At 37.4% G+C, this 16,746-nt stretch overlaps 1 protein-coding gene across 5 annotated transcripts; it reads left to right on the top strand.

The window, feature by feature from the left end:
- The first annotated feature begins 6,032 nt into the window (after nt 1-6,032).
- NOPCHAP1 (NOP protein chaperone 1) lies at nt 6,033-16,722 on the top strand. 5 transcript variants are annotated; one of them, XR_010021339.1, is made up of 6 exons: nt 6,033-6,179; nt 7,783-7,869; nt 11,428-11,564; nt 13,272-13,470; nt 14,993-15,075; nt 16,285-16,371. XR_010021339.1 is itself a non-coding variant. In XM_063075133.1 (5 exons), the coding sequence occupies exons 1-5, from the start codon at nt 6,065-6,067 to the stop codon at nt 15,022-15,024; spliced, it is 570 nt and encodes a 189-aa protein (XP_062931203.1). In that variant the 5' UTR covers nt 6,033-6,064; the 3' UTR covers nt 15,025-16,721. The 5 variants fall into 5 exon arrangements, 3 of the variants coding, with proteins under 3 accessions (XP_062931203.1, XP_062931202.1, XP_062931205.1); XR_010021338.1 differs by having other exon boundaries at nt 16,282-16,364; XM_063075133.1 differs by having other exon boundaries at nt 14,993-16,721.
- The last annotated feature ends 24 nt before the right edge of the window (nt 16,723-16,746 follow it).

Here is a 16,746-nt window from a genome sequence, read left to right as displayed (position 1 = left end):
GCTAAACTGTTTTCCCAATTGGCTATACGATTTTGTTTTCCCACCATTAGTGTATGAGAGTTCCAGTTGTCCCAGGGTTTCTCAACCTCAGCGCTATTGACATTTTGACCCAGGTAATTCTTTATTCTGGGGGCTTTCCTTTACTTTATAGAATGTTTAACAGCACCCCTGGCCTCTACCCATTAGATGCCAGTAGTTCCTTTCTAGCTGTAATGACCAAAAATGTGTCCAGGCATTGTCAAATGTCATTTGGGGCAAAATCACTCATAGTTGAGAACCACCAAATGGCTCCACATTCCCACCAACACGATATTTCTAGTCTTTTAAATTTTAGTCATTCTAGCAGGTGTGTAGTGTTATCCTGTTGTAGTTTTAATTTGCGTTTTCATAATGATCCCTGCATGTAGGATGTAACCTAGTAATCCCAAATCTAAATGTCATATATAACCAGTAGAAAGCCTGATGAAGTAATTAGGTGAGGCTTTCTCTCTCTCCTTTGACCCTTCCCCCTTCCTGTGATTACAAAATGTTAAGCTCTGCTGGCCCTCTTGGGAACATATTTTTCAGGGATACCTGATCTATGTGTCTCCCTGGTTGCAATCGTCATACTGGCTCAATAAATCCTTGCTCTGTGTATTTGGTCTCAGTTTCTTTTTAGGTCAACAATGGTTATGCCTTTTATATCTTGTCTTATTTCATTCAGGTTGCTATAGCAAATTACCATAAACTGAGTGGCTTGTAAACAACATCGACTTATTTCTCTTTTAAAAAGGCACTACTCCGATTATTGAGGGTTCTGCCCTAATGGCCTTATTACCTCCCAAAGGCCCCATCTCATAATACCATCACTTTGGCAGTTAGGATTTCAATGTATGAATTTTGGGGGACACGAACATTCAGGTAATAGCATGTTTTAGAAAGTTCTGCTTGAATAAAGTTTACAAATATTTTCTCTTCTGTTTTTTTTCCCTTAATATTTTATAGTTTTAGCTTAAGTTTGCCTCTCTGATCTATTTAGAGTTAACTTATATATGTGGTCTGAGGTAAGGATCAAGGTTAATTATTTTGCATATGGATATCCAGTTATTCTAAGACCATTTATTGAAAAGAGAGTTTTTTCCCAATTATATTTTCTTGACACCTATGTTGAAAATCAATTAACGATATACGTGTGGACTTATTTCTTGAATTTCTATTCTGCTCCACTGATCTAATTGTCTGCCCTTACACCAATACCACACTTTTGACTGTTGTATCTTTATAGTATGTCCTGAAATCAGATACTGTAAGTCCTCCAACTTTGTTCTACTCTTTTTAAAATGTCTTGGCTTTTCTCAATTCTTTATTTTCATGTATATTTAAAAATGGACACAAAGAATGATTGTGTATTGCAATGATGAATAAGCTAACTATCCTGATCTAATCATCACACATTGTACACAATTATTGAAAATCAACATTGTATTCCACATGTACATATAATAAATTACCTTAAAAATAAAAAAATAAATAAAATAAAATCAGTTTGCCAATTTTTACAAAATAGCTTGCTGGGATTTTGACTAGATTGCATTGAATCTGTGCGTCAATTTGAGGAGAATTGACATCTTAACAATAATGAGTTTTCTGATCCATTAACATGGAATACTTCTCTATTTAGGTGTTCTTTAATTTCTCTGAGCAAGTTTTTATACTTTTCAGTGTAAACATCTTTCACATATTTTGTTAATTCTATCCGTAAGAATTTTATTTTTATAATATTGTAAATGGCATATTTTAATTTTAACTTTTTTTTTTTTTTTTTGTCTTTTTTGTGACTGGCACTCAGCCAGTGAGTGCACCGGCCATTCCTATATAGGATCCGAACCCGTGGCAGGAGCGTCACCGTGCTCCCAGCGCCGCACTCTCCCGAGTGTGCCACGGGCTCAGCCCTAATTTTAACTTTCAATTGTTCATTGTTAGTACATAGAAAAATGACTGATTTTTGTATATGGACTTCATATCATACCTTCCCATACTCATTCATACTCATTTATTAATTCTAATATCTTTTCTGTAGCTAGTTCTTTGGAAAAATCAATAAAATTGATAAACCTTATGATTTTCTATATAGATGATCACCTTACTTGTGAATAAAGACAGTTATAAATCCTTTCTTTCGATCTTTATGCTTTTTACTTTGTTTTATTGCACCAGGAAGGACCTCCAGTAAAATGCAAAATAGAAGTGGTGAGAATGGACTTCTTTTCTTTATATATCAAAATTAGAGAAAAATATACATGTCATTAGCTGTTGGTTTTTCATAGATATCCTTTATTACATTGTGGAAATTCCCCTCTATTCCTACTTTGTTGTGAGGTTTTATTATGAATAGGCATTAAATATTGTCAAAAGATTTCTTGCATCTACTGAGATTATAACAGTTTTTTTCCCTCAGTCTATTATTAGAATAAATCACACTGACGGATTTTCTAAAGTTAAAACAACCTTTCATTCCTTGGATTACCATATTTGGTAATGATATATGATCTTTTTTTATATGTAAAATAATTGATTTGCTAAAATTTTGTTGAGAATTGTTTCATCTATGATCATAAAGAATGTTGGTCTATAGTTTTCCTATAATGTCTTTGTCCGATTTAAATAAAATGAACTAGGAAGCGTAACTGCCGAGGTGATGGTATTAAGAAGTAAAGCCTTTGGGAAGTGATTTGGTCATGAAGGCAGAACCCTCATGAATGAGATTAGTGCCCTAACAAAGGAGGCCCCAGAGAGCTGCCTTGTCCCTTCCACCAAGTGAAGATGCAGTGGGAAGGAACCATTTATCAACTAGAGAGTGACCCCTCACCAGACACCTAATCTCCTAGCACCTTGATCTTGGACTTCCCAGCCTCCAGACTGTGAGAAATAAATTTCTGTTGTTTATAAGCTACCTAGTTTATGGTATTTTGTTATAGCAGCCCAAATGGAGTAAGACACCAATTTATATCTGATGTAATTACTGATACGGGTATAGCTTATGCCTACTATGTTGTTGTTTACTATTTGTCCCACCTGTTCTTTGTTCCTCTTTATCTTTTATCCTGCTTTCTTTTCAATTGATTGAATATATTCTATGGCTCCATCTTGATTTCATTACTGACTGATTAGATACTCATCTTTCTATTGTTTGTAGTTGCTCTAGTATTTACAATATACATTTTTTAACCTATCACGGTCTTTCAAACCCTACTGCCATGGGTCAAATGTGTCCCCCAAAAGTTCAGGTGTTGGAAACTAGATTCCCACTGCAACAAAGTTAAGAGAATGGGAAATCCAGTTATGACATTTGAAAGGTGAGGCCTTTGAGAGGTGAGTGGATTGAGAGGACTGTGCCCTTGTGAATGGATTAATCCATTCTTGGAGTAATGATTATCATGGGTGTGGACTGGTGGCTTAATAAAAAGCACATGAGAGAGCTCTTCCCATACTCTCACCTTGCTTTACCACGGGGCTCTGTAGGGAGTCCCCACCAAGAACAAGGCGCTCACCAGATGTGCCCCTTGGGCCATGGACTTCCCAGCCTCCAAAACTGTAAGAAATAAATTTCATTTTATTGTAAATTACCCAGTTTCAGGTACTCTGTTATCAGCAACAGAAAGGGACTAATACACCTATTAAAACACTTCACATAAAAATATAAAATCCTTGCAAAGTATATATTCATTTACCACCTCCATCTTCTGTTTATTCTTGTCATAAATTTTGCTTCTACATTTGTTATAAACCCCATAATATATATTTTTTGTTTTAACCATTCATTTAACTTTTAATGAGATTAAAAGTGAGAAAATCTATGTTTTATATTTACCCTCATATTTTATAAAACTGCTTTTCTGGTTGACGACATCATTTGCTAGGAGGGAGACTAAATTCTACCAGTGCATTTTCTATCTTGGCAAGATCTGAATGTCAATTTCTAAGCTATTCTTACAAACCAGCAATGCCCCATTAATTTTGTACCTGTGGGTGCTTCAGATCTCAATCAATAATTCACAAAAGAGATTTGAGGATTTCCAGAGGCTAGAGTCCAGATTTACTGAGGGGATCAGTCAATTAGTGAAACAGTTAATTAACAGTTATTCATTTGTTCAACTTCTTTCTGTTCATTCGTTCATGAAACATGGATTAATTATTAAGTATGTGCCTACTTCAGGCCAAATGCTGGGAATACAAAGAAAAAAAGGTACTACCCCTTCCCTGAAGGATTTCCAGACATAATATGTTTTAACCAGGAAGCAGGAAGAGAATGAAATCAGCTTTTAAAATGCATTAATCAGTGTTTTCCTTCTCAGTGCCTACTGTCATTTCTCCCATAATTCTTTGTGCCCTAATTTTAATACTTGGTCAATATGTTAAATTATTATTATGATAATAACAATTATGCACCTACCAGTGCCATTACATACATTTTACTCCTCTTCCTCTTTTATCCTTTAGGATATCGCTATAAAATATTATTATCCTGATTTTACAGATGGGGAGAAAGAAGAACGGCCCAAAGAGTGATCTGCCCAAAGTCACAGCTATTAAATGAATGATCCAAGACTGGATTTAATCCAGGTCAAACTGGCTCTGGATCCCCTTGTTCAGAAGCAAGCAGAAAAGGTTGGTCCAAGATTTCTGCTTCTGCTATTAACCCCATAGCAGCAGTGTCTGGACATACTGCAGGTGGTCAAGAAAGACTGTTAAAAGGACAAAGAGGAAAGGAAACAATCAACAGAGTGAAAAGGCACCCTATGGAATGGAGGAAAACATTTGCAAATCAGATATCTGATAAAGGGTTAATATCCAGAGTATATATTAAAAAAACCACTACAACTCCAACTCAACAACAAAAACCCCAAATAACCTGATTAAAAAATGGGCAAAGGACTTGAATAGACATTTCTCCAAAGATATACAAATGGTTAACAAGCATATGAAAAGAGGTTCAGCATCACTAGTCATAGAGAAATGCAAATCAAAACTACAATGAGATATCACCTCACACTCATTGGGATGACCACTGTCGAAAAAAAAAAACAATATATGTTGGCAAGGATGTGGAGAACTGGAACCCTTGTGCACTCTTGGTGGGAATTAAAGTTGTGCAATTGCGATGGAAAACAGCATGGAGTTTCCTCAAAAAGTTAAAAGTAGAATTACCATATTATCCAGTAATCTCACTTCTAGGTATATACCCCAAAGATTTGAAAAACAGGGTCTTAAAGAGATATTTGCACACCTGTGTTCATTGCAGCACTGTTCACAATAGCCAAGAGGTGGAAGCAACTCAAATGTCTATTGAGGGACAAATGGATAAAGAACAGAAAATGTAGTATATACGTACAATGGAAAGTTACTCAACCTTAAAAAAGAAAGGAATTCTGTCACATGCTACAACGTGGATAAGCCTTGAGAACATTATTTTAAGTGAAATAAGCCAGTTACAAAAAGATAAGTACAATATCATTCCATTTACATGCAGTATCTACGGTGTCAAATTCATAGAAACGAAAAGAAGAAAATGGTGGTTACCAGGGGCTGGGGGAGGGAGAAATGGGGAGCTGTTGTTCAAGGGGTATAGAGTTTCAGTTTTGCAAGATGAAAATGTTCTAGAGATCTGTTGCACAACAATGTGAATGAATATAGTTAATACTATTGAACTGTACATTTAAAAAAGGTTGATGGTAAATTTTTTGTTTTTTATAATTTAAAAAATTAACTTAAAAAAGAATAAAGAGGAGAGCAAGCCCATGCTATGCTCTTCACGTCCGAATTTGTTTAGCTAAATCGAGCCTTGCCAGCTCTTTTTTCCAAAGACCGTGCCTCAAGACTCTTACCCTCCCTCTCCCCACAGTAGGAACGACTGTAAGCTCCAACTCAGTCTCCGTGCTGGCCAGGTGCATCCCCGCTCTGCCCCGCCCCTCGCCCCGCCCACTACCGAATTTTGTCCAATCGCGGCCCTGGAACCGCCCCCTTGCCCGGGCCTCTTTCCTGCATCCGGTCCTGGTTGCGCACGTTCGGGAGGCTGGCCGGAGGCATGGAGGTCCCCGGTGGGCCTCAGGCGAGCTCGAGCTGTTCGTCGTCCATCCGGGACTGCTTGCAGATCTCGGTGTCCGAGGAGCTGCTGACTGCAGGGAGCGACGGCCGCGGAGGTGACGGACGGGTGGGAGCGGCGGCGGCGGGAAGCGCGCACGTGCGGCGGAGGACGCGCGGCCCGAGCAGACCGGGGCTGGCGGCTTCCTGTCCCGGCCCCGCTCCCTCGAGGGGAGCCCTGGGGGCTGCTGCGGGGGTGGGGGCTGAGGGGCGGCTTCTCCAGATGGGCGTTCTTATATCCTGCAAGGTAGTGAGCGCTCACTCTGCTAAGCGTCGCAGCACGGCACCTCCCCTGCCCTCGCAGCCGGGACGCTGCCGAACTCACGAACGGGGGGAGGGCCTTGGGGCCAGCTGTCTGGGTGGGAGGAGTTGTCTGGTAGGGGGAGGCCAATAAATGTTACCTGTCACCCCTCACCTGCCCCCCCGCCCCCGCACACAAACCACCTTAGTGCCGCCGTCTTGTAGAGGTAGGCACGCGTCCAGGAAATCCACACGGGTTTCAGACTCTATAATAAAGAATTAAAAGCCTGGCTTCGAATTCCAGCTCCGTGAGTAATTAACTGTGGCACTTTAGGAGAGTGATTTACATTGTTTAAGCCTATATTTTCACATTTGGGAAATGGAGGTAGCAGTACTTATAGAACTTTGAGGAGGAAGAGGGTGCGGATGAGGGCTTGGGCATGTTCTCAGTAAACGTTAGACTGAAGAAAAGGTTCTGTGAGAACCCAGAGCGGCCGAAGGAGTTATGATAATAGTGCTAGCCAAAGCTTATGTGGAGCTTACTGTGCCCAAGGAATTAACAGACTTATTTCTCACAGCGATCTTGTGCAGAAGATCTATAGATGAGAAAACTGAGGCCTGGTGTATCATACAGATAAGTAACTCTCTGGAGATCATGTGGCTGGAAAGTAGCAAAACTGGAATTTGAATCCAAGCAGCCTGGCTCTAGAGTCCGTGCTCTTAACAATAATTCAGTTGCTAGGCCTTCAGTGGTAAGCATTCAAAGGATGTCTGTTGAGCTCTTTTTGGAGGCTGAACAGGATTTTTTTTTTTATTGGAGTGTGATGGGATTTTCCAGGTATTAAAAAACTTAAGTTTTCAAAGCTTTAAGTTTTGAAAGTCCTGTTCTCGTAGCTTTGAAGGGCTCCAGAGTTGGGCTGATTTGAGGAGTAGTGACTGAGGAGGCTGAGAAGGTGGAGTGGGGAACAAAATTTCTCCAAAGGGCTACTTTGTCTAGGTTGAACATTTTCATGGAAGGGAAAGTAACCAGACAAGCATGTTTTACAAATGAAAAGAAACAAATTGGTCAAAGACATTAGGTAATTTGCCCAGTGTTACACAGCTAGTATCTGGTTTCTCTTAACAATTATGATACTCTGTCCTCCACTATGTCATTGTAGACCCATATTTATCTACTGATGGATTTCTGATCCAGAAAGGTGCAGTTTAGTGCATTTATTACAGAGATAAATGAGACAGTCTGAAGAAAGAGGAGATGGATGCACCTAAAGAACTAAAATATTGTAATGGAACTTGGAGTGCCTGTTTTTTAAGAAAAACATCTTGGGGAATATGAAACAGTCATGACAAGACTGTTCATGGGAAGTTTGCAGATGAGCACCTATTTTTTTTTGCTAGAGTAAATTATGTGTGTGTTTTCAGGAATATGGGACAAGTTGCTCATCAACTCCAAGCCTAATTCCAGGAAGACCTCCACTCTTCAAACAGTTCGGATAGAAAGGAGTCCCTGTAAGTACCTCTCTCCCTCTCTCAAGCTTTCTAATGCTAAATTTTGCCTAATTAAGCTGTTTTTTGATGGTACAATCTCTGCCTTCATTGTTAGGTATCAAACCACAGAGAGTCCAGTGGAGCAAGTCTTACTTGGGATTTACATTGTAAAGTCAGTGTGCAAGGATAGATTATTCCCCTGCCTTAATAGGGTAACTTTTTTCTGAAAAAACTGCTTGTAGGATGGATTTTTGGAAGTCAAATTTTTGTTACTCTCCATGGGAAAATTTTTAGAAGTTATTAAGCCCCAAACTTAATACATATTTATGGAAAAACACCACCACATCTCATTGAATTGCGTGATTACTTAAATGGTAAATGTTACAATATGACATAACAGGGCCAGCTCTCTTCATGAATTGTTCTATAATAGTACTGTTCTGCACACTCGTAAGTATGTTCCATACTCAGACTTTGTTTGTATGGCATTCGTGCAATACTCAACTTCTGTTTAATTCACTCCTAATATTAAAAAAAAATACAAGGATTCAATGAAAAAAATGTAAATAATGCATGAGGTTATCACATCTATAAACTAAGAAATCATGAATACTGTGAAAGGGGAACTTAACCATAGCATGCAGTAAATCTGCAATAGCTAAAAGGACTGTACAGTAGCTTTCCAATCAAATACAAGTTGGTGTGGACATAGGTTTTAATTTTGGGGGGTTACATGCCTCGGAGTAGAATTGCTGGGTATATGGAAGGTGTAAGCTTTTTTTATAAAGAAGAAATTGCCAAACTACTTTCCAAAGTGAATATGCCATTTTACATTCCCGCCAGCAAGGTATGAGAGTTTGGTTGCTGTCCATCCTAAGCAACATATGGTATGGTCTGTCTTTCATTTTAGCTATTTTAGTGTGTATGTAATGGTATCACATTGTGATCGTAGTTTGTTTTTCTCTAATGACTAATGTTGTTGAGCATCTTTTCATGGGTCACTATTTGTACTTGAATGTCTTTAGTGAAGTATCTTTTCAAATCTTTAGCCCATTAAAAAAGTCAGGTTATCTTATTGGTAAACACCGTTTTTTATAGTGCAGGTTTGCTTGTGATGAATTCACCAGCCTTTAGAAGTGCAAGAAAGTCTTTATTTTCTTTTGGTTTTGAAAGATGTTTTTGGTGGGTATAGAATTCTAGGTTGACAGGATTTTTTGCCTTTTTTCCCCCCTATTTATAGATGTTACACCACTTTGTTCTCACTGGCATTATTTCTGATGAGAAGTCTGCTGTCATTCTTTGTCATGAGTACCATGTTTCTTTTTATCTCTAGATGTTCTCAAGATTTTATTTGTTATCACTGGTTTTCACCAATTTGATGATAATGTGCTCTGTAGTTTTCTTTGTGATTCTTGAGCTTGGGGTTTGCTGAACTTACTGGATCTGTGGGTTTATAGTTTTTTTCAAGTTTGGGAAATTTTCAGTCATTTTTTTCTTCATATTTTTTTCTTCCCCTCCTCCTTTCTCACCTTTCCTGAAGAGACTCTGATTACACATAATTTTGCCAATTGAAGTTGTCCCACATCTCACTGATACTGGTTTGTGTTTTTTTCAGTCTTTTTTGTGTTTCATTTTGGATAGTTTCCATTGCTATGTCTTCAAGTTCACTAATCTTTTCTTCTCTATTGTCTGATTTACTGTTAATCCCATCAAATGTATTTTTCAGGTCAGATATTACAGTTTCCATCTCTAGAAGTTAAATTTCAGACTTTTAGTAGTTTTCATTTCTTTTCTCTATGTTTATGCTTTTCTTTGCTTTCCTGAATATATTTATCAGCACCACACTCTCCCGACACACGGAGTATATTTATAATAGCTATTTTAACATTCTTATTGCCGATTCTATCATCTGTGTCATTTCTGGATCTAGTTCTACTGGCTTTTTTTGAATCATGCTTTCCTGCTTATTTGTATGTTGAGTATTTTTTTATTGGATGCTGGACATTTTGAATTTTATGTTGTACTGGATTTTGTTTTATTTAATTTAAAAGAACTACAACTGGCCTACCTTCATGGTTTGGCATATACTCTGAAAGATACCACAGAAATATATGGCTTCTAAAAATCTTGGTTCGTGCCACATATGTTGATATTGATTTTGCTCCACTTGATTCATTAGTTAGAAGCAGAACAATATCCTCACTTTGTGGTAATAGATTTAAATCTGCAGACACAAATTTTTATCAGTAATTTTTCTGTGTATTTGAAGGGGAATGAGCACTAACATTTATTGACTATTTAGGATGTGCCAGACATTGTGTGGGGCCTTGTTTGTGTGCATGAACTCATGGGATCCTTCCAGCAGCCTCATTTTACAAGTAAAGATTAGTTGTTGACCTTTACCACTATTTTCTTTTCTTCTTCCATACTCTGGACATTTTAGTCAACCATTGTGTGGCCATAGCAGTTTCTTAAGTTTTGAGAGCCCATATGTGCATAGTTCATGTGCTGGGCCTCTTTTGAGAGAAAAAGAAATTAAATATTACTTGTTTATCAATTCCCCTGTACTTAGCACAACACCTGACAATTATCACCCCATTTTTATAGATGAGTAAACTAAGGTTTAGTGTGGTAAAATTGGCTAGAGTTCTTGGTTGCAAATAACTGGAACCTAGCTCAGGTTGCCTTAAGCAAAATAAGAAATTAGGTTGGCTCATTTTATTGTGGAACAAATCTCAGGGGCTGTGATTGCAGGTACGTCTGGATCCAGGTGCTCAGTGTCATCAGCGGCCTACTGCTCTTTATCTCTTAGCTCTGCATTCCTAAGTGTTGGCTTAATCTAGAGCAGGCTCTTCCCCCAGGTGTGGCAAGTTGACCAGTTTATCAGCAGCTCCAGACTTATGTTCAGCAGCTCACTTAGTCATTCACTCAGAGAGAAGAGTGCTCTTCCTCAGTAGTTCAGACATAAGTCCCAGAGTGGTCCCTTATTGGTGCAGCTAGAGCAGTGTGTCACTGTGCATGCCAGTGAATTACAGTGGCCGAGGTTGTGGAATATATTGGCACATATGGGGTGAGGGACAAGAGTGAGTAAGAGTGACACAAGCTTAAAAGGGAAGTCAGGTTATGTTATTAGAAGGAAGGGGAACAGATGTTGGGCAGGCAAAAACAACCACTACTTAATTAACTTGCCCCAGGTGATTTAGAAAGTAATAAGTGTAACTAGGATTCTATTAATAATAAACTTGTTGGTCTTACCCTAAAGCCACAGAGCCTGCTGCACTTTAACTATTAAGTCCTACTGCCTTCTTGTTCAGTCACTATTTGTTAAATGTCAGCCTTCTAGGAATTTACAGTTCTGGGATTTATGAGAAACACAAAACATTTGAGAAATAATTGATTGCTGACTTGTGTCATCTTACTGCTTTAAGAATTCAGAAGGGGATGGAGGTTTTTGAAATGGAAGGGAGTTGAAAGATTTATTATTATGATTACCATTTAATTAAGAAGTGTTCTACAGGAAATCCTGGATTTTAGAATTTGCTAACATAAATGTTGATGTACTATATTTCCTCTTCATAGTATTGGACCAAGTACAGACCTTTCTTCCACAGATGGCCCAGGCAAATGAGAAGCTAAGAAAAGACATGTCAGCCGCTCCACCTGGTCGTTTCAATATTGAAAACATTGATGGGACTCTTGGAAAAGTTATACAAATGGTAACTTTGCTTTGTTTTCATTTCATATAGTAAAATTACCAGTGTCCCTCGTCACCTAGAAAGAAGAGACATAATTTTTCCATTTTATTTTCAAGTATTAATTTTCCTCATGTTAGCTCATGTTTCCAGTACTGTAGAGGTGCATAGCTATTTTATGATTAAGGCCTTATAGGTCAGTAAGCTTCTCTGGGTAAAGTTTAGAGACTTACTCACATGGAGTCACAGGAGGGCTTTTTCAAGTCAAATATTACATTTGTTACCTTGTAGGTTTAATTTACTAAATGTCCTAACTGGATATTTCTTTTTCCATCGAAGCACCAAAAGAGGTAATCATAGTCTGATTTCACTGAGTGTGCAAAAATAAATGACGTGTTTAAGTGATTGATTACATAAGCTACATTTAAACATTGTCTCTCAGTTTATATTCATGTCTTCTTTTTACGCTGGAATTCCTTTTCTAACTTATGTCTGGGTAGTGCTGATGCCATTGTTAGTAGTAATATTTATTAGCAAATCTGGTCAGCTCCACCTCTGGAATATATTCCAAATCCAACCACTTTGTACAATCTCCACTGCTGTGTCACTTGGTCCAAGTAATTATGGTCTCTCTTGTGGACTATTACAGTAATTTCCTCAAAAGTCTCCCCGTTTCCACTTTTTCCTTCATGAATTCTGTTTTTCTCAGTGTGTGTGGTTCATTGTTTGGGAGCCAGGGGCTTCCCATCCCATTTCTAATGAATTGGAAGTCCTTCAAAGGTCACATACAATCCTGCCTCCACCTGTCTGTCTAACTTCATCTCCTACACAATTACCCTGTTTACTGCCCTCCAGCTCCAGTCTCATTGCCCCAGGCCATTTCCCTTGGGGTTTTTCCATGCAGAAAGCTTTTCCCCAGATTTCTGCGTCTGGACTTCCTCTGTCTCTTTTCAGTCATCACCTCATCAAAAGTCCTTCCCTGATGGCCCTGTTATTGATCTTGTCCTGATTTATTTTTCTTTATTTTCACCGCCGTACACTTTATATGTAACATGTCTTTATTTTCCCTGTAGAATAGGGAAAATATGAGGCCAGATAGTAAATTTTTTAGGCTCTGCAGGGTCATACTATGTCTATTGTGACTACTCAGCTTCGCTCTTGTAGTGTGAAAGCAGCCATCGACAATACATAAATGAATAAGCAAGGCTTACAAACTTTATGGATACTGAAATTTGAATTTCATGTAATTTTCATGTTTCATAAAATAGTGTTCTTATTTTGATTTTTTTTTTTCCTACCTTTAAAAATGTAAAAACCATTCTTAGTTCATGAGCCAAACAAAAGTAGGCAGTAGTCCGGCCTGCAGGTTGTAATTTGCTGGCTCCTGCTCAAAAATGTAAATTTCATGAAGGTACGGGTTTTGTTTTGGTTTTTTGTTGTTGTTGTTGAATCTGTGGTACCCAATGTTGTGCCTGACTAATGTTAATATTTGTTGAATGAATGTTGTTGGTGTTTTTAGTATATATAGAATTAAACTTGTAGTAAATGCAAATCATTATTATGGTGTACCCTGGCAACTAAAAACACAAAAGTACCATGTTGTATTAAAAACATTTCTTGCCCTTTATGCTTCAATCTTTGTGCTGAATTTTGGTGGTTCTCAATGTTGTCTTATTACAAGTTTTTAGGGAACTGCCCTGAAATAAATTTCCCATCTAATACTTTTTACAGGATGTGGCCTTGTTTGAGATGAATCAGTCAGACTCAAAAGAAGAGGACAGTTCAGAAGAGAGTTCACAGGACAGTTCAGAGGACAGTTCAGAATCTGAGTCTGAAGATGACAGCATCCCCGGTGAAGTCACCGTAGATAACATTAAGCTTCCTAATTCGGAAGCTGGGAAAGGCAAGATTGAAGTTTTGGACAATCCAGGTAGTAAAAAAAAGGAAATAGTGGAATAAAAGATCCAAAAAGAAACAGGTGATACATGCCTGCTAATTCTTGAAAAAGAATGTGATTCACTGACTAGTTTACATTTCAGGTACTCATGGTGCTTTTTATATGCTAAAAGAAAAACTTTAGACAAATTTAACAGAGTTTATTTGAGCAAAGAATGATTCATAAATTAGGCAGCACTTAAAACTTAAAGGGGTTCAGAGTTCTGCTGTGCAGCATGGGCAATGAAAGCTTATCTTTTATAGGCTGAACACATAAGTGAATTGCAGAAATAACTTGATTGGTTACAGCTAGATGTTTGCCTTTGGACATGGTTTGATCAGCTGTCTGCCTGTGATTGGCTGAAGCTCAGCTGTTTGTGTTTGGCTGAAACCCAGCCATTTGTTGCAAAACTGATAAACTACTAAGTTAGGTTTCCATTTGTTTCCATACTGAGGTAGGTTGTAGTTTGTTGCATAGGAACTCAAAGTACAGAGACAGCCTCAGGATAATGGTCTCCTGCTTATTTAATTTAGCATATGTAATATTGGATGTATTTTATTTCTCAGAGAAATCAAAGCTGGCTTTTAAAGAGTTGGAATATATAGCATTTGGGTGTCTGCCAAGGGGAGACTAATCTTTGATCTCATGGCAAAGAGATCTATTGTTTAGAAAGCTTAATTTTGGGCACGGTGATGAGTAAATTTGTTGGCATCTTCTTTCTTCAGCACGGATTTCAGAAGTGTCAAATTTATCTTAAAATAAAAATACAAATCACCAGTTTGTTTTTGTTTTAAATTACCCTCTTGGATAAAATGAGCTAGTTTTGTTTTAGGTTATTGTAAAGTCTGATTTATTTGTCACCATCAAAATGGGTTCAATGAGGGAGAAATTTTTTTAAGAGAAAAACAATTTTTACAGAGAAGATAATTATTTATATTTAGCTATCTTCAAACATATCTATTTTCATTTTTTAAAAAAATTCTTTTCTACTTTGAGCTGGAAAACTGATGATCTGTGGTGTAATTACTGTCAGCAACTCTGCAGCCACATAATGCGTGTAGAATTTACTTGTTGAGAAAATTAGGTTTTTTGCCATAAAGCAAAACTTTTTGTTTCAGCTATTAAAACTGTTCCACACAGTTGCCCATAGTTTGAAACCTATCAAATGTTGAAAATAGGGACATCACAGAAAAAATAGGAGGACACAGGACAAAGAAAGGCAGTAGCTGGTTTTTCCTTCAAAGGTCAAAGTGGTACTGGGCTGAAGTCACCTTTCTGTCCATTTTTGGTTTTACTAAACTTGTTTGGGATCTCATCTGCCATGGGCTTGACTTTTGTTCAGGAAAGAGACCTAAGAGTATAAGGACCATCTCTGATTCTATAGAGCTGATGAAACTTTTTCTAATGTTTTTGGGTTCTCTTTGAATCCTAAACTTTCCTACACCTACATTAGCCTGGTGTATCTTATAAATACTCTGAAGATCATTTTAAGGGTCCTTTCTGTCTTTCTTATTAGAAATTGGAACGAGCTCTCCTGGGCAGTGCTAGGTGTATAAAGAAATGAACATATCTGGAAACAAGATTTTTCAGCTGGAAAGGGTAACTATTTCATAGTACCAAACACAACTGCAATGAATTATTGTTGGAAATATTTATTTAAAGGTTGTCTTCCACTAGATATTACGCTATATTATGCAGAGAGTTGCATTTGTCTGTTTTACTGCTTAGCATAGTGTGTGGTACACAGTAGGTATGGGATAATGTTAAGAAACAAATTAACAGGAAAATGTATGAGGGTGCGTAGGTCATTTGAAGCAATGGTAGACTTCTCCAGGTAGGGCAATATAAAAGTGTAACTTCACAGGAAATACTGGAATATCCAAGTAGAAATAGACCAGTGATCAGTGAAAGAGCCTCATCAGTCTAGAAAAAGATACTTGTATGTAAAATGTTAGTATTTCTCTCTTACCGTGGCTATCGTAATGCAACTAGGCTTTCCATAGAGTTGAAAGAGTCAACTAAATTGAGGTCCTCTGGACATTCTTCTGAGATATAGGAGAAGAAAGAAAAACATAAAAATTTAATATACGATAAGGATGTTATTTCAAGTAAGTGTAAAATGGATGAATTATTCATAGTGTCAGGACTGGCTATTCAAGCAAGATTAGAATCTATCCTCATATCATGTGCCAAGATAAATTATATATGATTAAAATTTAAATGTAAAACAATAAGGTGATAAGGGCTCCATACTAAAATATGGGTTCATATTTAATAATATAGTTATGAAAGTTTTTTTTTTTTAATGTATGACATCAAAGCCTAAAATCACAAAGGAAAAGAGCAGAAAATTCATCCACATAAATATTAAAATACTAGTGAGTTGAAAAGAAGTTTAAAAGATAGGAGGAAAACTGGGAAAAATATTTGAAACATGATAAAGAGTGAATGTCATTAATTTATAAAGGGTGCTTACAAATTAGTATAAAACAGCTAATATCATTGAGATCAATGGTGAAAAGACCATAGGACGTGAACAAGTAATTCATAGAAAACAAAGGTCAATACCAATTATCAAAGAAATGCGAATGGAATCAAGATTGTATTTTTTACCCATCAAAATGGCAGATGAAACAATAGCCAGTACTTACTAAGCCCTTTCTGTGTGTTAGCCACTGTTCTAAGTGTTTTACGTTTAAGATTTATCAACACTCATACATATGTAAAAATTCACTGAGTTGTACATTTAACATTTACACACTTTATGTATGTCGTACCTCTATTAAAAGTTGTTTTGTTTATCAGCAGTTTGCCAGTCTGTGGAAAGTAAATCACTGCTGTGCTTTGGTTGGCCCACCCCTCTGCTTACTGTGCCTGACGGGTAGGTGTGTGGTGATGGCAGCCATCTGGAGAACAGCTCTGTTCCTACCAAGATGAATGAAATGTTCTCTTCAGACTTGTGGAGTACCATCCTTCTATGGCTCTGTGACAGTTATAAGTCAGAAAATTAGGTTCAGTGGTCTTTGAAGCAAAAATTTCATTCTGAATGAATCTTCCATCTGTTCCTGTAACATTTGGTACCTATTTTTAAAAACTGTCTTGCAAAGTAGTTTGTGCTATTGTGCCTTTATCCACTACTGTGGTGAGAAAGCTGAGAACAGAGTTTGAGTCTTACTTTCATTTGTATTTCCTTCAGTGCATAGTGCCTTTCACTCAGTTGGAATGTTCATTTAGTACAATAAATGTTGATTAAGTACAATCAGTGTTCAT

Source organism: Cynocephalus volans, chromosome 12 (assembly GCF_027409185.1).
Source record: "Cynocephalus volans isolate mCynVol1 chromosome 12, mCynVol1.pri, whole genome shotgun sequence".
Classification (NCBI taxonomy): Eukaryota; Metazoa; Chordata; class Mammalia; order Dermoptera; family Cynocephalidae; genus Cynocephalus; species Cynocephalus volans.
Note: the sequence above shows the minus strand (reverse complement) of the source record. Positions and strands in the feature narration are given on the sequence as shown.

Coding starts and splice junctions, on each gene's coding strand:
- NOPCHAP1 (XM_063075132.1), top strand. CDS start 6,065: ATGGAGGTCCCCGGTGGGCCTCAGGCGAGCTCGAGCTGTTCGTCGTCC. Junction 11,565..13,271: donor TTGGAAAAGTTATACAAATG/GTAACTTTGCTT, acceptor TACTTTTTACAG/GATGTGGCCTTGTTTGAGAT. Junction 13,471..16,281: donor TGAAGTTTTGGACAATCCAG/GTAGTAAAAAAA, acceptor TTTGTTTATCAG/CAGTTTGCCAGTCTGTGGAA.